Source organism: Rhodofomes roseus (assembly GCF_022264815.1).
Source record: "Rhodofomes roseus strain CIRM-BRFM 1785 chromosome Unknown C8Q71scaffold_12, whole genome shotgun sequence".
Classification (NCBI taxonomy): Eukaryota; Fungi; Basidiomycota; class Agaricomycetes; order Polyporales; family Fomitopsidaceae; genus Rhodofomes; species Rhodofomes roseus.
In genome coordinates this window covers 1,054,240-1,073,904 of record NW_025952968.1, presented here as the reverse complement: position 1 = coordinate 1,073,904, position 19,665 = coordinate 1,054,240, and the positions used below count along the sequence as shown (strand labels likewise).

At 55.3% G+C, this 19,665-nt stretch overlaps 7 protein-coding genes across 7 annotated transcripts; 5 read left to right on the top strand and 2 right to left on the bottom strand.

Annotated features, from left to right (window-relative positions):
• C8Q71DRAFT_858770 (uncharacterized protein) lies at positions 1 to 2,418 on the top strand (the record flags this gene model as incomplete). The annotated part of the gene is made up of 2 exons (XM_047927555.1): positions 1 to 402; positions 2,167 to 2,418. The coding sequence occupies 2 exons, from the start codon at positions 1 to 3 to the stop codon at positions 2,416 to 2,418; spliced, it is 654 nt and encodes a 217-aa protein (XP_047778315.1).
• A 1,226-nt stretch (positions 2,419 to 3,644) lies between these two features.
• C8Q71DRAFT_764035 (ABC1 family-domain-containing protein) lies at positions 3,645 to 6,472 on the top strand. The gene is made up of 6 exons (XM_047924049.1): positions 3,645 to 4,478; positions 4,607 to 4,804; positions 4,858 to 5,361; positions 5,415 to 6,134; positions 6,192 to 6,268; positions 6,322 to 6,472. The coding sequence occupies exons 1-6, from the start codon at positions 3,891 to 3,893 to the stop codon at positions 6,338 to 6,340; spliced, it is 2,106 nt and encodes a 701-aa protein (XP_047778314.1). The 5' UTR covers positions 3,645 to 3,890; the 3' UTR covers positions 6,341 to 6,472.
• A 121-nt stretch (positions 6,473 to 6,593) lies between these two features.
• On the bottom strand, positions 6,594 to 8,256 carry C8Q71DRAFT_709786 (uncharacterized protein; the record flags this gene model as incomplete). Its single annotated transcript, XM_047920705.1, has 8 exons — positions 6,594 to 6,857; positions 6,919 to 7,277; positions 7,328 to 7,453; positions 7,516 to 7,711; positions 7,767 to 7,850; positions 7,901 to 7,966; positions 8,027 to 8,113; positions 8,176 to 8,256. 8 exons carry the CDS (start codon positions 8,254 to 8,256, stop codon positions 6,594 to 6,596), a joined length of 1,263 nt encoding a protein of 420 aa, XP_047778313.1.
• A 368-nt stretch (positions 8,257 to 8,624) lies between these two features.
• Positions 8,625 to 9,686, top strand: C8Q71DRAFT_709509 (fructosamine kinase PKL/CAK/FruK; the record flags this gene model as incomplete). The annotated part of the gene is made up of 4 exons (XM_047920689.1): positions 8,625 to 9,175; positions 9,238 to 9,301; positions 9,353 to 9,435; positions 9,497 to 9,686. 4 exons carry the CDS (start codon positions 8,625 to 8,627, stop codon positions 9,684 to 9,686), a joined length of 888 nt encoding a protein of 295 aa, XP_047778312.1.
• A 444-nt stretch (positions 9,687 to 10,130) lies between these two features.
• Positions 10,131 to 14,473, top strand: C8Q71DRAFT_764026 (DNA-dependent RNA polymerase II second largest subunit). The gene is made up of 9 exons (XM_047924048.1): positions 10,131 to 10,262; positions 10,327 to 10,850; positions 10,907 to 11,197; positions 11,251 to 11,442; positions 11,493 to 11,810; positions 11,864 to 12,826; positions 12,877 to 14,109; positions 14,163 to 14,252; positions 14,303 to 14,473. The coding sequence occupies exons 1-9, from the start codon at positions 10,253 to 10,255 to the stop codon at positions 14,366 to 14,368; spliced, it is 3,687 nt and encodes a 1,228-aa protein (XP_047778311.1). The 5' UTR covers positions 10,131 to 10,252; the 3' UTR covers positions 14,369 to 14,473.
• On the bottom strand, positions 14,474 to 16,843 carry C8Q71DRAFT_764023 (lung seven transmembrane receptor-domain-containing protein; the record flags this gene model as incomplete). Its single annotated transcript, XM_047924047.1, has 11 exons — positions 16,644 to 16,843; positions 16,490 to 16,593; positions 16,066 to 16,435; positions 15,874 to 16,016; positions 15,730 to 15,822; positions 15,624 to 15,678; positions 15,368 to 15,574; positions 15,187 to 15,315; positions 14,986 to 15,132; positions 14,815 to 14,935; positions 14,474 to 14,758 (listed from the first exon to the last, which is right to left on the bottom strand). The coding sequence occupies exons 1-11, from the start codon at positions 16,792 to 16,794 to the stop codon at positions 14,476 to 14,478; spliced, it is 1,803 nt and encodes a 600-aa protein (XP_047778310.1). The 5' UTR covers positions 16,795 to 16,843.
• Positions 16,844 to 18,937, top strand: C8Q71DRAFT_764020 (lipid binding protein). The gene is made up of 9 exons (XM_047924046.1): positions 16,844 to 17,226; positions 17,278 to 17,413; positions 17,461 to 17,515; positions 17,568 to 17,655; positions 17,708 to 17,921; positions 17,982 to 18,136; positions 18,191 to 18,493; positions 18,556 to 18,708; positions 18,762 to 18,937. The coding sequence occupies exons 1-9, from the start codon at positions 16,981 to 16,983 to the stop codon at positions 18,819 to 18,821; spliced, it is 1,410 nt and encodes a 469-aa protein (XP_047778309.1). The 5' UTR covers positions 16,844 to 16,980; the 3' UTR covers positions 18,822 to 18,937.
• Positions 18,938 to 19,665: the final 728 nt, after the last annotated feature.

Genomic DNA, 19,665 nt, shown 5'->3' with positions numbered 1-19,665 from the left:
ATGCTATGCAGCGATGCGGACTCGGAGCCCGACGCTCTTCTGTTGAGCAGGCTCTCCGCGATCGCCTGCACCTGCGCGCTAAGGTCGGGCTCGCTCGACATTTGCATGACGCCCGCGGGGCAGCTCCGCTTCGACAAGCTGAGCACCCTCGTGCGTATCATCCCATGGCCCGATCCGTTCCCGTTCGCAATCGGCGCAATGGGCGTTCTCAAGTCGTCCATCCCCTTCGAGTTGCACAATCCTTCCCTCAAGTGCGTCGTCTCCGCGCGTTGTGCGCATTCCGCCCCGCGCACAGACGAGCATGCGCGGAGCATCATCCTCGACTGCTTCTTCTGCAGCACGCCCCGTCACCTCGACATGGCCAAGGCGGCGCCGCGGCAGACGCGTGGCTCTGCAGTGGACGTACGGGGTCGAGAGCGAGCGCAGGGGTTGTGAATGGGATGGTAGGATGTGTACGAGTCCAAGACCGCCGGGTAAGTCGCTGCCCCATCTGTTGTTTGTACCACTCCCCGCACTCTCTCGTAGCGTGTCCTCAAATGCGCCTTGGGCTGCGCGCAAGACCCGCGTCCGCGTCGGAAACCAGCGTCACAGCGGGCCATGCACCCGGAACGCGTGCCGCCTTGCCTTTGCTGCGCCCAACGCGCATCAGAGGGATACAGCACGGCAGCTTTCCCACCTACGAGCCACGGACAGCCCCAGCCCGTACAGACAGTCTTCGTCTCCTCGCCCTTCGCCTCATAACCTCGACATGGCCAGGGTGGTGAACGACTGGCGTGCATGGGCACGGGCCATCAGGAAAAAACATTCTGTCTTAAGTGGTCTTGTGGAGAGCAATAAGTGTCATTAAGTGTCATTATGTGCCACAAGTGCTTAAGGTAAGTCGATTTCTTCATTTGTCTTAATTAAGTTCCATTAAGTAACCAAAGTAAACACTCATTCCAAGCAAGAATAATGTTTTTTCATCCTTACTGGGGTAACTTCTCTCATGATTCTGCTGTGTTTGTGCATATGCTGTCATAACAGGCATCCCAGATGCAAAAATGTTGCCCAAAATAATCTGCCATTTCCCAGAATTGAACCCCTGACCTGCTACACTAATTTCTCACACTCTCAGCACAAACTTCTGACCACTACACCATAGGTCCCTGTGCTTGTTCCCTTGCACAATAACCTATATTGACTATCTTTCCGGACTTAGAGAAATCTGCAATTGCTGCCCCCTGTTAGCCCAGCCCCTGTGCATCCCTGGGCTCTCAGACTGGCCTCATTTCTTCTTGGCACTATCTGTTGCCTTGCAGACCTTGTGTAGACTCACAATTTGCTCAAGGCCAGGCTTCTTGTCTCACTTTGTATGCTTAAATGTTCTTTTTCTGTCTTTCACCCTTAACAGGCCAAATATGTCCAAATCCTTGACAATATGACTTTGACCACATTGAGCAATCTGACATCTCATCATGCATATTTATTAGTTAAGAGGTCATTTGCCAACTAATGAGTACTTATGCATCTTAATCTGTAGTACTGAAGTTGCATATCCTCCAACTTGGGGAAAAGACAAATTTCTCAAAGGTGCTATAGTTCACTTCAGCGGTCTTCATGCACATAGTGCACTTAATTGAGGAACACAAGTTATGAAAGATTGAATAAGATTAGGTGCTCTTCATTCAAGACTGCTGAAGTTAGAAGTGTTTTTCCTGATGGCGTGGATCGAGCGAGAGCAGGGAGTGGGGATGGGCTGATGTGAATTAGATGTTGAGAAGATGCGCGAGACAAGGTGTGTGTACCCTAGTATGATGCTGCTACACCGTCTACGCCCACCCTCCACCCTCTCCCTGAACAGTTGCAGCCATACCCTTCGGCGAGTCGACGCGCGTCGTGCAAACACGTCTTGTTTGTGTTCTCAACGCGCCCTGGCTGGGCAGTCCGCCGCGCGAATTTTGCCGTCGTGCTGGCTGGGGGACGAGTGCAAGACCGCCAGGTAAGCCATTACCCATTCTTCGGTCTGGGCCGCTCACCACGCTTTCTCTCGTAGCGCGATCTCGAACGCGCCCCGAGCTGCGTGCAAGCCCCAGATGGACGGTGCCATTATTGCTGTCTCCATTACCGATGGTCAGATGCCTCAGACCCAGGAGCATCGCCCCTCGACACCGCGCTGACGACGTGTAGCCCCTCCTCGCGATCAAACACCTCATCGCCCACGCCCAACTCGCTCCTCACGCTGTTCCCCGCGATGCAGTCCACGCGTCCGTCGTGCCACGCCCCTGCGTGGATGCGCCCCCGACGCGTGCCTCCTCGCTGCGCATTCTGTACGGCGCGGTCGTGATGCCGCCTGTGCATCGTGTTCACGCACCTGAGGCCCGTGCGGACGATCGCGAGGATCTGCTTGAGCTGATTGGTGAACATGCGCCTACGCTCTGATATTTGGACGTACATGTATTATCCTCATGTAGTAGTCTTTAAATCCATTGCATTGTGCCAAGTTACATGCAAGGGGGTGTGTCTTGACAAAATGTGTGATATGTGCTATCTGATGTACTGTGCTACTGACACTGTCTGACACTATCTGAGGTGAAATGAGAAGATCTGACAATATGTGATGTCTGGAGTGCCCTGATGCTCTGAAGCTCTCTGAAGGCCGACCTTCAGAGGCACATACCGTCAGAAAATGCACAGTTTCCTGATGGACCCTCTAGACTGCGCAGTATGGGCCGTCCTCACAGTTGCCTTCTTTTCAATTGCGAGGCTGGGCGAGTTGGTGCTCAAGAAGAAGGGTGTCTTTGACGAGGCAATACATACAACGCGCGCGCGCATTCGCACCGACCGCGACAGAGATGGAAGGGAAGTCTGGGTCATCACCATCCCCAGGACGAAAGTCAGCACATCAGGCGAAGATCTCTGTTTTGCACGACAGGACGGACATCTGGACCCGGTTGCAGCCTTGCTGCACCACTTAGCCATCAATGACCCGCCCAACAATGTTCCTTTATTCTCGTGTCGAGCAGGCAAGAGCAGAAACGGCGACGCCGGCTGGGAGGCTCTGACGAAGAAGGTCGTCTTAACGAGGGTGTCACAGGCGGCCAAGGCCGCGAAGCTCGCGTTGTTACAGGGACACAGCCTCCGGATTGGAGGAACGTTGGAGGACATGTTGCGGGGGATTCCCTTCGACGTAGTCAAGGTGATGGGACGTTGGCAAAGTGACGCATTTCGGATTTACCTCCGAAAGCACGCGCAGATCCTGGCGCCGTACCTGAAGGAGAGTCCCGAGGCACAGTCGGCGTACACGAGATATGCTATGCCCCCCGTGCGTTAAATCTGTGAGTCCAGTTCTTTCTCCTAGAGTTGGGGTGTCCAAGTCAGGCGACGCGTCGTTTCGAACTCCTACATCCCGGGTATCGCGGCTGACTCGGGCCACCACAGACTGCCATCGGACAACACGGGGACTTGCGTCGGATCGCCGCGCCCTTCGGGCGCGGGCTTTCGCCCAACCGCGGTCGTTTTCTTGATTCTTTCTTGATCTTCTTGCGTCTTCATTCCCAACGGTCGTTTGGTAGAATCCCGTCACATGCGATTGTAAATAGACTCACGCGCGGTACACACATGTTCTGTAAATATCATCGGTGCTCAGATCGCTATCTAGAGGACTCCCTCCTTCCTTTGCGCAGAAGCGCAACAAGGGCATAGACAGGAAGCCGCGTCCCAACCAGTGGCAAAATCATCCTAGAATCACGTGCTTGAGGCACCGATGACGCTGAGGAGTGGTTTCCGAGCGCACCGACGGAGGCCGAGCACTCGACTCTAGTCTTCGAAGTCGCTCGTCTCCTCGAGCTCATCGTCACCCCCGGCGCCCAGACCAACATGCGCAGCCGTTGACACTCTAGTCTTCACTCCTCATGACTTTTCGCTTCTCTTCCTTGCCGCCTGGCCTCAGACACGCCGTTTTTGCTCCGTGTCGCTCTGGTCTCTCTCCACACACCGCGGCCCGTCAGCATGCCACGTTCTGGACGCGTTCGACGGCACGCTCGTTCTCTTCCCAGTTCTTCACCCGAACAGCTGCGCCTAGTCCATCACTTCGCCGCAAGCTCCTCTTGCTCCTTCCAATAGCAGGAGGTATCATCCTCTACGCCTCACCGGAGCCTCGCACGCGGAAAACGAACATTTTCACGTCGAACAAGCTCATACCATGCCCTGCAGCTGGGCAATGCGTCCCTGAACCAACGATCTTGTCACCCGCCGAACCCGAGGACCAGCGCATAACATGGCGCATAGTGGTGCTCGTGCGCGAATACATATGGGAACCCATACTCACCGCCAGACGGTTTGTACACCTGTGTTTCCTCTTCGTTCCTGTGCTTTTGGCGTCTCCGATACTCCTCGTAGGCTTGACGGAGGAAAGGCTTTCCGGAGATAGATGGGGCGCTGTATGGTGGTACGGATTCCTCACTAGTCAGATGCAGAGAGCGGGGCCTACGTTCGTGAAGGTGAGTATCAATATTGTTCATGCATCCTGCCCGTACCGATTCCGCATATTTGACCGTCGTCATACATATCCGAATTGCGCTCGAGGGCAGCGTATGGCGTAGACTCAGTTCGCTCATGTCCTTCTCAGCTAGCTCAATGGGCGGCGTCTCGTGCAGACCTGTTTCCAGCACTTCTGTGCGAGAGACTCGGCGCACTACACTCCCGAGGCAAGGCACACCCGTTCTCTCATACGAAGCGTGTAATTGAGCGCGTCTTCCAACGACCGTTCCATGAGGTCTTCGAGGAGTTTGATGAAACGCCTATCGGCACAGGTGCCATAGCGCAGGTGAATACGCTTTGAATTCATAGCACGGCGCTATATCTCTGATCTCCGTATAGGTCTACAAGGGCACACTCAAGCAGGACCTTATCCCGCCGACACACCTCACGCCAAAGCGCCAACGCAGAAATATGCTCCCAGAGGCTTTGAGTAACGAACAACCGATATCGGTTCCTACTGCAGCTGTAGCAATTAAGATTCTTCATCCGAACGTCGACAAACTCATTGCACGCGACCTCGCCATCATGTCCTTCTTTGCTTATGCCCTGACGCTCTTCCCTGGCATGCAATGGTTGTCGCTACCCGAGGAGGTTGCCGTGTTCGGCCAGATGATGTATGGACAACTCGACCTGCGGATAGAGGCAAACAACCTCGAGGTCTTCGAGAAGAACTTCGCAACCAGGAAGCTTCCCGTGACGTTCCCCCGACCATTGACCAAGTGGAGCACGAAGGACGTGTTGGTCGAGGAGTTTCAAAACGCACTGCCTCTGGAGCTGTTCATGAAGAACGGGGGAGGTGCTTACAATGATCTGTTGGCCGAAGTCGGACTGGATACCTTCCTGGTCAGTCGTCTTCCCTCAACAGCGAGAATACCACTCACCGGATTATCCAATAGAACATGCTGCTCTTGGACAACTTCGTGCACTCTGATCTGCACCCAGGCAACATCATGATCAAGTTCACGAAACCTTCAAATATCTCCATCCGGGGCACCGCTTCCCACATCATGCACAAACCTGACGCCACCGAGGCCGCCCACTCTGTTAATGACGGTATCGTCAACCACCTCCGGCAGCTCATGCACGACCCGCCCGCGTGGCGCGCTGAGCTCGAGCGGCTTCACGCGGACGGCTACGTCCCCGAGGTCGTCTTCGTCGACGCGGGACTCGTGACGACCCTCAACGAGAAGAACCGCACGAACTTCCTGGACCTCTTCCGGGCCGTTGCCGAGTTCGACGGGTACCGAGCGGGCGTGCTGATGGTCGAGCGGTGCCGCACGCCCGAGCTCGCGATCGACGCCGAGACCTTCGCCCTCCGGATGCAGCACATCGTGCTCAACGTCAAGCGGAAGACGTTCTCGCTCGGCCAGATCAAGATCTCGGATATTCTGACGGCGGTGTTGAAGGCGGTTCGGCAGCACCATGTGAAGATGGAGGCGGATTTCGTGAACACTGTCATTTCGATCTTGTTGCTGGAGGGCATTGGACGGCAGCTGGACCCTGGCCTGGATCTGTTCAAGAGCGCGTTGCCGATCTTGCGGCAGCTAGGTCGACAGATGTCGACGCAGGAGACTATCCAGAAGATGCCGTCTGGTAACATCGGAGCATTCCTGAAGGTGCGTTGCGACTCTGACATTCTGAAGGTCCGAGTGCTGACTGTCAATATCACACAGGTGTGGGTGTATATGGAGGCGCGCGAGCTTGCTTCATCGGCGTTTGCGGACCCAGATCAACTTGTCAAATACGACTGGTAAGCTCTGGTGTGCATTTGACTGTGAACTCGCGACTGACATATATATTTAGGCTTACTGTTAGCATATAGACCAGCGTATAGACCATCATCGCAGATTAGTAGACTGAATTCTTGCAACATGTCGGACAGCATCACTAGAATACGTATACTTAGCTAGAGTAGCAACAATTATTCTTCAGGTTAACGCAATCCAAGCCCTGTATTTGATTCAATCTTGGATGTCCACTCCACAGGTCCAAGAGTTACATGTTGTTCAAGATTTCTACAACCAGTACATCTAGATCTACACTTCACCCTATCCCGCCACAACTGATATCATCCTTTACTTCTTCGAGTTTATGACGGTGTGGTCGAGCATATCGGACCAGCCGCGCTCGTACTGGTTCGCAGGCTTGACCGCGACGCCCAACTTCGCAGCAGCAAACACGGGCCAGTGCGGGTCCCGAATGAGTGCGCGCGCGAGGAAGATGACGTCGGCCTTGCCGTCCTTGAGGATACCGTCAGCCTGGTCGGGCTCAGTGATAAGACCGACTGCGCCGACGGGGAGGTTAGGGTAGGCCTTCTTGAGCTCTTCTGCGAAGGGGACCTGTGTCGTGACACCGTTCCGTCAGTGATGAAGGATGCTAACTCGAGCTGTGAATGCCGACCTGATAGCCGGGTCCCACGGGGATCTGCTGGTGCACCCAGTTTCCGCCCGTACTGCAGTCAATCAAGTCTACGCCGATCTTTTGCATCTCGCCGACGTAGAACTTCGTCTGCTCGATTCCCCACTGCTTCCACAGGCCATCCTCGCCCTTCTCCGGGCCTTCGGCCCAGTCAGTGGCGCTCACGCGCACGAAGAGAGGCTTGTCCCAGGCCGCGCGGAGGCGCGATATCAGGCGGAGGGGGAAGCGAAGCCGGTTTTCCAGAGGCTCGCCGCCGTTGTTGTCGGTGCGCACATTAGAAAGCGGCGACACGAATTCGTGCAGAAGGTAGCCGTGTGCGGCGTGCACTTCTATGAAGTCGACTGTGTAGGTGATGAATGGTAGCTCACGCTTGGAGGTGAGATACACTTACATCCGGCCTTCTCGCAGCGCTCCACAGCCTTGATCCATGCGTCCTCGACGTACTGGAGGTGAGCCTCGTCCATCTCCTTCGGCTGAGGATATGTGTCGGAGAACTTGATAGCAGACGGTCCCCAGACTACATACGAGTAGTTGGTTAGACCATGTCTGCTGCCACTGGAGGCAGTGTTTGATTCGTACCGTTATTGGGCCAGCCACCCTCCTCTTCAGTAGCAACCCAGCTGTGACCATGTCCGAGGCCCGAGTGCACCCAGGGTGCCTGGGTCGATGCCTTCCTCCCAGCATGGGAAAGCTGGATACCGATCAGAGTATCGTGAGCATGGGCGAAGCTGACGATACGCTTGAGCGGTTCTATTTGTCCGTCCTCCCAGAGGCCCTATGTGCGAACGGATCGCGTCAGTGCTAAACGGATGAAGAGCTCTGTAGCATACCGCGTCCGCTGGGGAGATACGGCCTTCAGGGACGACAGACGTCGCCTCCATGCAGATTGCCCCAGCCCCACGAGTTGCAAGTCCCTGTAACACTGAGTCTCTGTACATGCTGAGAGTTGCACCTGTAAACCTACGCCGATGTGTGCAAGGTGCCAGTCGGTTGCATAGCCATTGTCCGAGCTATACTGGCACATAGGAGACTGCAAGTCGAGACGGCTAAGCAGCGTTCCTATGCATTAAGCCAGAGTGCATGTGCTTACGACCCAGATCCTGTTCTTGAACGTCATTCCCTTGATGGTCAACGGCTGAAACAGCAGAGGCAACTGCGCATTCTGCGGATAGACACTCTGTTCGGGGAATGAGCATCGCGGAGATCGCGAGATCGCGAAACAAGGCGATGGTCCCGTACCTCTGGATAGGCGGTGCCAATGGCTGGTTCATTGAGAGGGTACCGCTGGGCTGCTCCGGGAACGGCTTTGTAGGCGGGCATGCTGGCGAGACTAGTCTGCGTGAACTGCCTGAACCTGGGGCTAGTGATAGCGATGGGTGGTCCTGGGTGCGAGTTATATAGTCGCAGACAGCTCAGGGTGCACCGACTTGGTGACAGAGCGAGGGTGCGGAGATGCATTCCGCGCGAGGCCACTGTCCGCATCGGCTGGAGCCTCGGGCAGGATTCGGGCAACACGGTGGCGGCGGACGGTCCGCTGGACGATCGGCGCCCGCGCGACTGACAAACACTCGATCAGATTCGCATCGACGATGCCTGCATTGCGTCATACGCTCCCATCGGAGCGCCGCCCGCTCGAGCTCAGACATCCGCCCCCTCGCCAGCATCTACGGACTTTCAGGCAAGCGACGATGCCGTCTGCAGTACACAAGCTCTTCGTCGAGGCTATTCAGAAAGAAGAACCAGGAGTCACCGTCTCAGCATCCTCATCGCCGCCCATTCAGTCCTCCTCCGGCCAGGGGTACATTGGGAAGGTTGGCTCACCATCTGAGACAGAGCAATTTATCGGCGAGGCAGAATCCTTGCGAGGAATCAATGTCGCTGCACCGGGTCTCGCACCAAAGCTTCTTGCTGCAGGCGTCTTCGACGAGGAGACCGCAGAGAGTGGGAACGAAGTTGGGAAGCCATACTTTCTGTGCGAGTACAAGCATATGGGCACTCTCACCGACAACGCTGCCAATATTCTGGGCAAGAGACTAGCAACGGAACTGCATGCATACAAGAGTACAATGGGGTTCGGTTTCCATGTCCCAACGTTCTGCGGCCAAACAAAGCAGGCGAATGGCTGGTTTGACTCGTGGGAGCAGTGTTTCGACGCGCTGGTCGGGAGTTTGTTCGCCACCCTCAGAAAGCAGGGGGGTTACGAAGCGCTTTGCAGGCAGGGGGATGAACTAAGGAAAAGGTGAGATGCGGCATCCTGGCAGCGCGGCACAGGACACAATGCTGAGTAGCTATCTACCGCAGTGTAATCCCGGCGCTCCTCGGACCCTTGGTTATACAACCAGTCCTACTTCACGGCGATCTCTGGGTAAGCGACGAAGATCGGAGACTGGAACAGTTCTCATGCCATATCCGTCAGAGTGGGAATACCGGAACAGATGCGAAAACAGGACAGCCTGTCATATTCGACCCCTCGTCATATTATGGCCATAACGAGGCGGAGTGAGTGCATGACTATCATCTGACGTTTGTAGAATTGACCTGCGTACACAACTCTCATCAGTCTAGCGATTGCGCGTATCTTCGGTGGCATACCAAAGTCATTTTTCAAGACGTATCACGAGTACCTGCCGAAGTCAGAACCTGAGGATCAGTACGAGCTCCGCGGGGATCTATATGAGCTGTATCATTACTTGAATCACACGGTGCTGTTCGGGGTGCGTACCTTGCAGGTAAATGGGTGCTGGTCATGACGTTCATGTTCTACAGGGCTCCTACGCTAGCAGCGCAAAGCGTAAAATGGACCGATTGTTGGCGGCAATTATTACATGACGTGTGAGAAGAAGCGAGTGCGACGGATCCATGAATGTATGATTAGACACTGTGAAAGGGATGTTGCCGACATCGCGGACGCCATGCTGGCAGTCAATCAGTGTTCAAGCTCTCACCTGCTCTTCGTCATTGAGTTCCTGACACGAGAAGTAAACATAGTTCGGACAAGTTCTGTCCCATAGGTTTTGCAGACCATGAGGGAAAGCACAGCTCGGGCACACAGTCGACGGAGTTCCACTGCGCATGTAGTAGCGTGGCCACGGTCCGTATTAAGCAATCTCGTAGAGGCTGTTGGACAACAAGCACAAACAATCCCTCTTCGGAAGCTTGGTCAGCGTCGCGCTCACTGGCTCTTCACCCACCTTGCTTGGTGGCGGCTACATACGACTGCCCCTCTCCCTGCGCTACGCCCGTAGACGTCCCCTCACGAACCATACCATCCTTGTGACTTCTCTGTCTTGCTTAGAGAGCTTGAAGTATCGCGAAAATGAGTCAAGGTAACGGTCCTCCGAGGCTCTCGCTCAGCCCTGCACTGACTGACTGACACGCGTCCTATCGCAGAAGTTGACCCAACCCAGCAGTCCTACTATGACGAGACGGGCTACGGGCTCGAAGGGGACGACGAGGACGATGAGGCCCTCGAGGAAATCACACAGGAAGACTGCTGGACCGTCATCTCCAGCTTCTTCGACCAAAAGGGTCTCGTCCGGCAGCAGCTTGACTCCTTCGACGAGTTTGTGCAAAACACGATGCAGGAGCTCGTGGACGAGAACGCGGACCTCATCCTTGACCAGAGCGACCAGCACACGGGTCACGAAGGCGACGTCAACCGGCGGTACGAGATCAAGTTCGGGCAGATCTACTTGTCGAGGCCGACGGTCACGGAGGCGGATGGTTCGGTCGTCCCTGTGTTCCCCCAGGAAGCGAGGCTGAGGAACCTGACGTACTCTGCGCCGCTGTATATCGAGATGAAGAAGCGGGTGATGATTGGGAGGGAGGACCCGGATAGTCTGACGGGTGACATGATCTGGGAGCCAGAGCAGGACGATAACCCGGAGGACACTAGGAAGGTTTGGATTGGCAAGGTCCGTGCTATGAGTTGTCGTCCGTGCCTGTGAGCTCATAGTCGCTACCTATGCAGGTGCCCATCATGCTACGGTCTTCCTTCTGCATTCTCTACGAGCTCTCCGACACGGAGCTGTACGACCTCAACGAGTGTCCTTTCGACTCCGGAGGATACTTCATTATCAACGGCTCCGAGAAAGTCTTGATTGCGCAAGAGCGCATGGCTACGAACCACGTCTACGTCTTTGCGAAGGCACAACCTTCCCCCATCAGCTTCCTCGCGGAGATCCGTAGTGCGGTCGAGCGGGGTGGAAAGACGATTAGTCAGTTCCAGGTCAAGCTCTACCACCGCAACCAGGAGCGTTCGGTGAGTGTCGTCCATGCCATTGGTCTTGCGTGCCTCTGATCATTGCGTTGTAGCTCGGGAATGTCATGAAAGCCACAATTCCTTACATCAAAGTCGACATTCCCATCTGGGTCGTCTTCCGCGCTCTCGGTGTGATTTCCGACCGCGACATCCTCGAACATATCTGCTACGACATGCAGGACGCGCAGATGCTCGAGATGCTCAAGCCGTGCATCGACGACGGCTTCGTGATCCAGGATCGCGAGGTTTGTCTGTCGGCTCTGCTGTGCGTCACATGCGTTGACATTCCGTGTAGGTCGCACTGGACTTCATCGGCAACCGTGGTACAACCACTGGTCTCAACCGCGAGCGCCGTCTGCGGTATGCGCAGGAGATTTTGCAGAAGGAAATGTTGCCGCACGTCTCGATGGCGGAGGGCTCAGAGTCGAAGAAGGCATACTTCTTTGGATATATGATTCACCGACTGCTCCTTGCTGCTATGGAGCGGAGAGACTTGGACGACCGTGATCACTTTGGCAAGAAGCGGTTGGACCTTGCCGGACCCCTGCTCGCCAACCTCTTCCGTATGCTCTTCCGGAAGCTGACGAAGGACGTATACCGCTACTTGCAGAAGGTGAGAGGCTTTGTGTGCTCTGCTCGTGTATCTTTACTCACAGGAGCAATCAGTGTGTTGAGACGCACAAGGAGTTCAACCTCAACCTCGCTGTCAAGCATAACACGATCACGAACGGCCTCAAGTACTCCCTCGCCACTGGGAATTGGGGCGACCAGAAGAAGTCGATGGCTTCAAAGGCTGGTGTCTCGCAGGTGCTGAACCGGTACACCTACGCGTCTACGCTTTCGCACTTGCGTCGTTGTAACACGCCTCTGGGACGAGAGGGGAAGATCGCAAAGCCTCGTCAGCTGCACAATACTCACTGGGGTATGGTCTGCCCAGCAGAGACGCCAGAAGGACAGGCCTGCGGTCTTGTCAAGAACCTTTCGCTCATGTCATGTATCTCCGTCGGCTCGCTCTCCGCGCCGGTCATCGAGTTCCTGGAGGAGTGGGGTCTGGAATCGCTGGAGGAGAACGCTCACTCCGCAACGCCGTGCACGAAGGTCTTCGTGAACGGTGTATGGATGGGTGTACATCGCGACCCGGCAAACCTTGTGAAGACGATCAAGAAGCTTCGTCGCAAGGACGATATCAGCCCCGAAGTGTCGGTCGTGCGCGACATCCGTGAACGGGAGCTGCGATTGTACACGGACGCAGGCCGTGTATGTCGCCCCCTGTTCATCGTGGAGAACCAACAGTTGCTCCTCACGAAGAAGCATATCCAATATATCAACAACGGGAAGGATGACGAGGGCACCGAGTACAAGTGGGACTCGCTTGTAAAAAGTGGGGTGATCGAGCTCCTCGATGCCGAGGAAGAGGAGACCGTCATGATTTGCATGACCCCAGACGATCTGGAGGCGTCGAGGTTGCAAACGCACGGCCTCGACCAGAGTGCCAACGATACCGAGTTCGACCCTGCAGCTCGATTGAAGGCGACGACCAGCATCCATACCTGGACGCACTGCGAGATTCACCCCAGCATGATACTCGGTGTGTGTGCTAGTATCATCCCCTTCCCCGATCACAATCAGGTATGTCCGATGGCAAGTTGCGGTGAGCGTTAGCGCTGACAAACCTACAGTCACCTCGTAATACCTACCAATCCGCCATGGGTAAGCAAGCCATGGGTATCTACCTCACCAACTTCCTGGTTCGTATGGACACGATGGCGAACATCCTGTATTACCCGCAGAAGCCCCTCGCCACCACGCGGTCCATGGAGTACTTGCGATTCCGAGAGCTTCCTGCTGGTCAGAACGCCATTGTTGCCATCCTGTGCTACAGCGGTTACAACCAGGAAGATTCCGTCATCATGAACCAGAGCTCCATCGACCGAGGGTTGTTCCGCAGTATGTACTACCGCAGCTACATGGACCTCGAGAAGAAGAGCGGCATCCAGCAGCTCGAGGAGTTCGAGAAGCCCACACGAGATACGACTCTTCGCATGAAGCACGGTACTTACGACAAGCTCGAGGACGATGGTCTCATCGCTCCTGGCACAGGTGTCAACGGCGAGGATATCATCATCGGCAAGACTGCTCCTATTCCTCCAGATAGCGAAGAGCTCGGGCAGCGGACGCGTAACCATACAAAACGGGATGTGTCGACGCCGCTGAAGAGCACGGAGAGTGGTATCATTGACCAGGTGCTGATCACGACGAATGCGGAGGGACAGAAGTTCGTCAAGATCCGTGTGCGGTCGACGCGTATTCCGCAGACCGGTGACAAGTTCGCGTCTCGGCACGGTCAAAAGGGTACAATTGGTATCACGTACCGCCAGGAGGACATGCCGTTCACTGCGGAGGGTATCACACCTGACATCATCATCAACCCCCATGCCATCCCGTCGCGTATGACAATCGGTCACTTGGTCGAGTGCTTGCTCTCGAAGGTGGCGACACTCATCGGGAACGAGGGTGACGCGACACCATTCACTGATCTCACCGTCGAATCTGTCTCCCAGTTCCTGCGGCAGAGAGGTTATCAGTCGCGCGGCTTGGAGGTGATGTACCACGGGCATACCGGTCGCAAGCTGCAAGCCCAAGTCTATCTCGGACCCACGTACTACCAGCGTCTCAAGCACATGGTGGACGACAAGATTCACTCCCGTGCAAGAGGCCCAGTACAGATCCTGACGAGGCAACCAGTCGAGGGTCGTAGCCGTGACGGTGGTCTGCGGTTCGGAGAGATGGAACGTGATTGTATGATTTCGCATGGTGTCGCAGCGTTCCTCAAGGAACGTCTGTTCGAGGCGAGTGACGCTTACCGGCTACATGTCTGCGACATATGCGGTCTCACCGCTATCGCAAACCTTGTAAGTCACTTCTGTTGCACACTTTGGATCTGTTCCGCTGACTCTCGATGCAGAAAAAGCAAACCTTCGAATGCCGGTCATGTAAGAACAAGACAGCATGTTCACAATTGTATATTCCCTACGCGGCCAAGCTGCTGTTCCAGGTACGTGTATATGCGTTTGTTACTCAATTGTGGGCTGACCCTCTCCTCAGGAATTGCAAAGCATGAACATCGCTGCCCGCTTGTACACAGTGTCCACAGGGCGCATCAGGGACTAGGTTGCTCAGTGCTCATGGACACTCCTCGCTTTCGGTTTCAGAGCTATCTTGCATGCATGTATACTACAGATGATCGATATAATCTAACGAATGTTGCGACATTAGAGCTAATCGTCCTTCATTAGGCCCTCCCGCTCATGGGCCTCTCCTTCATGGTCCAAGCCTCCCCGACGCTTCTTCGCGTTCGGTTCATCATCGTCTGCATCATCGTCTCCGATGTCGAATACGACAGCATCCTCAGCCATAGAGCTGCCGGCACGCCCGACGAGCGTCGCTGCGTCGTCGTCGTTGTCCGGGAGATGCATGTGCCCATCACGCCTCTCGAGAGCCTCGAGATCGTAGTCTTCGGCATCTTCGGGGTCTTGTGCGAGCTCGTCGAACATAGCTAGCGTGGATATCGGCATTCGATTAGATAGAATTGAGAATCGAGGAGGAAGATGACTTATCTTCTGTTGTTGGGCGATGGCCTCCATAGATAGGCAATTGCGACGAAGTCGATCAAGTACAGCAGCGCCAGCCATCCGTCAAGCAGCCACCACTGTACCCTCCAAGACCTTGCGCCATAATCTGACACTGTCTTCAGTCTATGCCCTGTGAAAGAGTTTGAAGCAGTCTACCTTCCGCGAGGCGTCCAGAGAACGTGAGGGAAGATACGACAAAGAAGATGGCAATGACGAGGACGGTCAGCAACAAGATGCGATGCAGCCATTTGAACATGGAAAGCTTGTAGTGTTGTTTCCGTGAGGCGAGTTGGGCGATTGTGGCTACCGACCGGAGCATTCAGAAGCGTTCGAGAGTGCGAGATTGGATATGCTCACCGTTGAGTGCATACAGAATCCACAAGAGGAAGCCGCTAAGCGTGAAGGCCAGTGGCACGACAAAGAGAAGTAGCACTAGAGCTGAAGTTGACTCCAGCTCTAATTCTACGATACCGACGGCGTACAGCACTGTGGGCCCGCGCGTCAACGACTCATGTTGACATAGAGGCAATTCACTTACCGCCAAAGATGAAGTGGGCGACAGCAAGCGCTTGGCACTTGATCATAGTCTTGCCCAGAGACTCTCTGACCACACTGAGGCCGAGAGAGACGATGAGCAGGAGGAAGAATGACAGGGCGTTGCGGCCCGCATCCAGGATTGCTACGACAATGAGGAACACGGTCGACGGAGTGCCTCTCCCATGAGCGTTGAGATAGCGATAATAGGCTGTGCAAAGTCAGACATCGAGTGATTGAAACAACGCAACATCACGTACCCCAGTTGGCCACCATCTCGATGATGAGGAAGCCCAGTAGGCTAGACAGGTAATACTATGACCACGTTTCACCTGGTGTTCGGCTTACAGGTCACTCCGAGCTTACCTGTATCGGAAGCAGGTCTTGCAAATTCTTGTAGCAGAGCCATGCCCATCCAACGGCAACTGCGGTGTACACGAGGAACATGATGGAGTAGAACTGGACGACTGTCAATCAGAGCTGCAAAGACGACGGTCCTTTGACACTCACGTTCACTTTCGGATAGTCCGTGGCAGGCAGACGGCCGTCGAAGGTGTTGCGGAAGAAAATGGTGCCAGTGTAGGTGGGATGGTAAGGAACGTCGTTGGTGGCTTGCCGGGCAGGGTTTTGCATAACAGTCACAGGAACGATAGCTAGGAGGACTCATGAGAACAAGCCAAAGACTGAAAACTCATGACTGACCGACACAGTAATATCCTGTCTTACGTACATTGTACTGGATAGGTTGCTGGTACAGCAAGATTCCGGAAGGACTCGGGTTGAGCGCAGCCTGTCTGTCGAGCATGGTCACATCCCGTCGCCATGGAGTAGTGTAGTTGTCCGCAGGAGGTGTCGGGTTGCCTGCAGGGTCATTCCAGAAGCCACTGGACGAGGCATCTGACGATGCAGGCAAGGAGGATGATTCGCCCTGGCGCGGGAAGCTGACCCTTGCGGACCAGAAGCTGGTGTCATTTGTTGACTTGCCCGACGGCAGGTCAAGGATGAATCTGCCTAGCTGCGAGTTGTCGCAGAAGCCTCCTTTGACGGCGTCCGACGTGCAAACGTAGGTCTTCTGCTATGTGTCGCTGGGTCAGTAGGTGTGGCTGAGCGCGCGCGGTGCACTCACAGGCAGGTCGTTCGCAGTGGACGTAACCTTCCCGAGGTACGCCATGTCGCCCCATTCGTAGATGACCATAGCCAGCTGGCCTTGAGACCCGCTATCGAATGTTACTGCGCGGTCGCCGTGAGCACAGTCCAAGCAGTGCGCGTATGTGACGCACCATTGATGAATGTCTTCTGGTTTGCCCACATTCCTGAACATATTTGTCGGTCATAGTCCTTGTCGGACACGGATACCTCATACGCAGCGGTCGACAGAACAAGTAATGAAGAAAAGACGAACGAAAGCCATGACGAGCGATTGAGTAACATCGCGGGAGAGTGAGGGACGCGTCGTGTTGACGGGTGTTTCCAAGCCGGTCTGAGCGCGTCCGTGCAGGCATCACTGCTCTCCCACCGTACCCTGTCTCCACTGCGTGCGCAGCTTCGGCACTTGCGTGTGTCAGTTCTGTGCTAAACAGCTTTTAACGTTCACGACCGACACGCGCCGCCGTCCTCATGCTGGGAGATGATGAAGACGTCTTCGACAGCGTAACCTGGGAGTCCCCAGCTGCACCGCCCAATGACATCGACTATGCTGCCCCTTCTGGCCCGGGATACAGGCAGAGTACGTCGGAAAGCGAAGAAGGGCGTGGCCCGCACGCCCCGAAGTGGGAGGGATACCTCATAACGGCAGTCAAGGACCCAGTAAAGGAGCTGGCGGAGACGAAGGACGCCTATGTCTCGTATCTAGTATCTGCAAAGGTATGCACGAACCTCCTATACATACGTGCTCGTCGTCATGCTGTTAGTCAGACAAGCCTGCCAATATTCTCTACACCCAATCCCTCCTCGCGCAGGCGATACCAGGACTTTGTGTTCCTGCGTGATCATCTGGCGAAGGACTTCCCGGCATGCGTGGTACCACCATTGCCCGGTAAACATAGGCTCGGTGAGTTCGCTTGTAATACACACCTTCTGAATCTCATGGTCCTTTAGAGTATGTCACCGGAGACAGGTTCAGCCCAGAGTTCATGGAGCGGCGTCGCTCAGAGTGTGTCCCCCTTCCTACTCTCTGTGCGCGATCTGGCTTACGTTCTGTGTAGCCTCCACCGATTCTTGCAGCGCCTAGCACGGCATCCAACGCTGCAAAGGAGTACATTGCTTCGTGCATTCTTCGAATCGACAGAATGGGTCAGTATAACCAATGTATCCCGCTTCACTCTGCATTGACCTCCGGGCATAGCATGTTATCATGCACCAGCACGTCGCGCACCCACCGGGGCCCGAAGCCTCAACAGGCGTAATCGACAGCATCTCTGATACGCTACTCAACGCGTTCTCGCGTGTGCGCAAGCCGGACGAGCGGTTCCTCACGATGCGCGAGTCGGTCGACAAGTTCGAGGAGGGCATCACCGTCTCGGAGCGGCTGTGGACGCGCGTGCGCAACCGGACAAACGGTGAGCACGCCTTCTTCCCGCCCTCCGCTGCTCGCGTGCGAATATCTGAGGCTGAAAGAGACGGCGGGGTGGACCCTGGCGAAGATCTGACGGGAGACTACCACGACCTTGCTGTGGCCGTCCAAGGCCTGGGGTTCCTCGAGTCGGGGATCACGGACCCGCTCAACCACTTCTCAAATACGTTGCTGGAATTCTCCGCGTTGATGCGGCACACGGTGAGACTGACCATGCATATGGCCATGTTTATGTGCTGAAGTGTGCTTTGCCAGACGCATACAACGACAGACCCGTTCCTGATCCACCTCCACTCTCTCTTGTCTTACTCCCATACCAACCGAGCGGTCCTCAAACTTCGCGACCAGAAGCAGATGGACTTTGAGGAGCTTTCAGATTACCTCTCCGGTGTTGTTGCCGAGCGTGATAGGCTCGCAGCCATCATCAGCGGTCATGCAGGGAGCTCGGGCCTTGGTCTTGGTGCCTACCTCAAGGACCGAGTAGATGCGCTGAGGGGCGCTGACGACGACAGAAGCCGTGTGGAGAGGATGCGCAAGCTTGACACGAAGATCAAGGAGGTGGGTACTTCTGCGTCCTACTCTGCAGTGCTTACACGCGGAACACTAAATTCGCGATGCAGCTCCAAGACGCAGTGGCAACCGCACACGATACGTCAGACGCATTCAGCGACGAGGTCCTCCGGGAGCAGACCGTCTTCCAGTACGCTAAAGAGGCGGAGATGAAGGAGATGCTAGGCAACCTTGCGGACGGGCAGATTGAATTTTACAAGGCGGTGCGTCACCTGCCAGCCATTCGGTGGTCTTTTTTTGTTGACATTACGCCCAGGCCATGGAGGAATGGGATCGGATCATACCCATTATACAGCGCATCCGGGTGGACGTCTGAGTGTACATGACGTGGGATCTTGGTGGAAATGTAGCTTGCTTTCTAGTGTACTCATAGTGTGACGCACGAACTTTCCGTACTGCAGCCACTATTTAATTCCATTCAATTGACTTGAACACTCACGTCGTGCGCGTCCAATGACTTTTGAACGCCGGACACGAGAAAGTGTCCGCGGTCACCGCTGAGAACAATGCGATGCAGCGCGTGAATGGCCAACCCTTGTGTGGTATATGTGGCTCCAGGTTTGTGTGCCACGCCACTGCCTAAGGAAAGCAGGGTATTCTTTTTTTTTTTTTTTTTTTTTTTTTGATTCACCGAGTTTAAAGCCCATACGCCGAGGTACATGCAGGCACTAATAGATCACTACCGAACGCTAAGACCGTTCCTCCCGAGCCCCATTTCCCCTTGTGGGTCCCTGCGGGTTACTCTCCTTCGTGCCTTGTTGAGTCCGAGGACGGGCAGTACCGTTGAGTGCTGGCGTCGAGATGTCGGCGCCAGACGCGACCCCCCGTAGGTAAGCGCTCCAGTCTTCATGATAGCAGGCCGCGTGAGGTGCGATACCCCATTCCATCATAAACTCCCAGCTGCTCCCGCGAGCCCAGGAGCCTTGAGTACCGCCTGCAGAAGGATGGCGGCTTATCTGATGCAATTCACGAGAGCCCTTCCAAAGGCCCCCGCCTCCCTCCCCCAACACGTCCAGACATACCACATACCGCCAGAGACCCAGACCCCACTCCACACCATATCCTATGCTCCTAGGCTGTCGCTGTCATTCCACGGGTTCATCCCGCAGTCGCGACTGCCGCTTTTGCGGTCGAAACCCGTTGCGGGTAGCGTGTAGGGT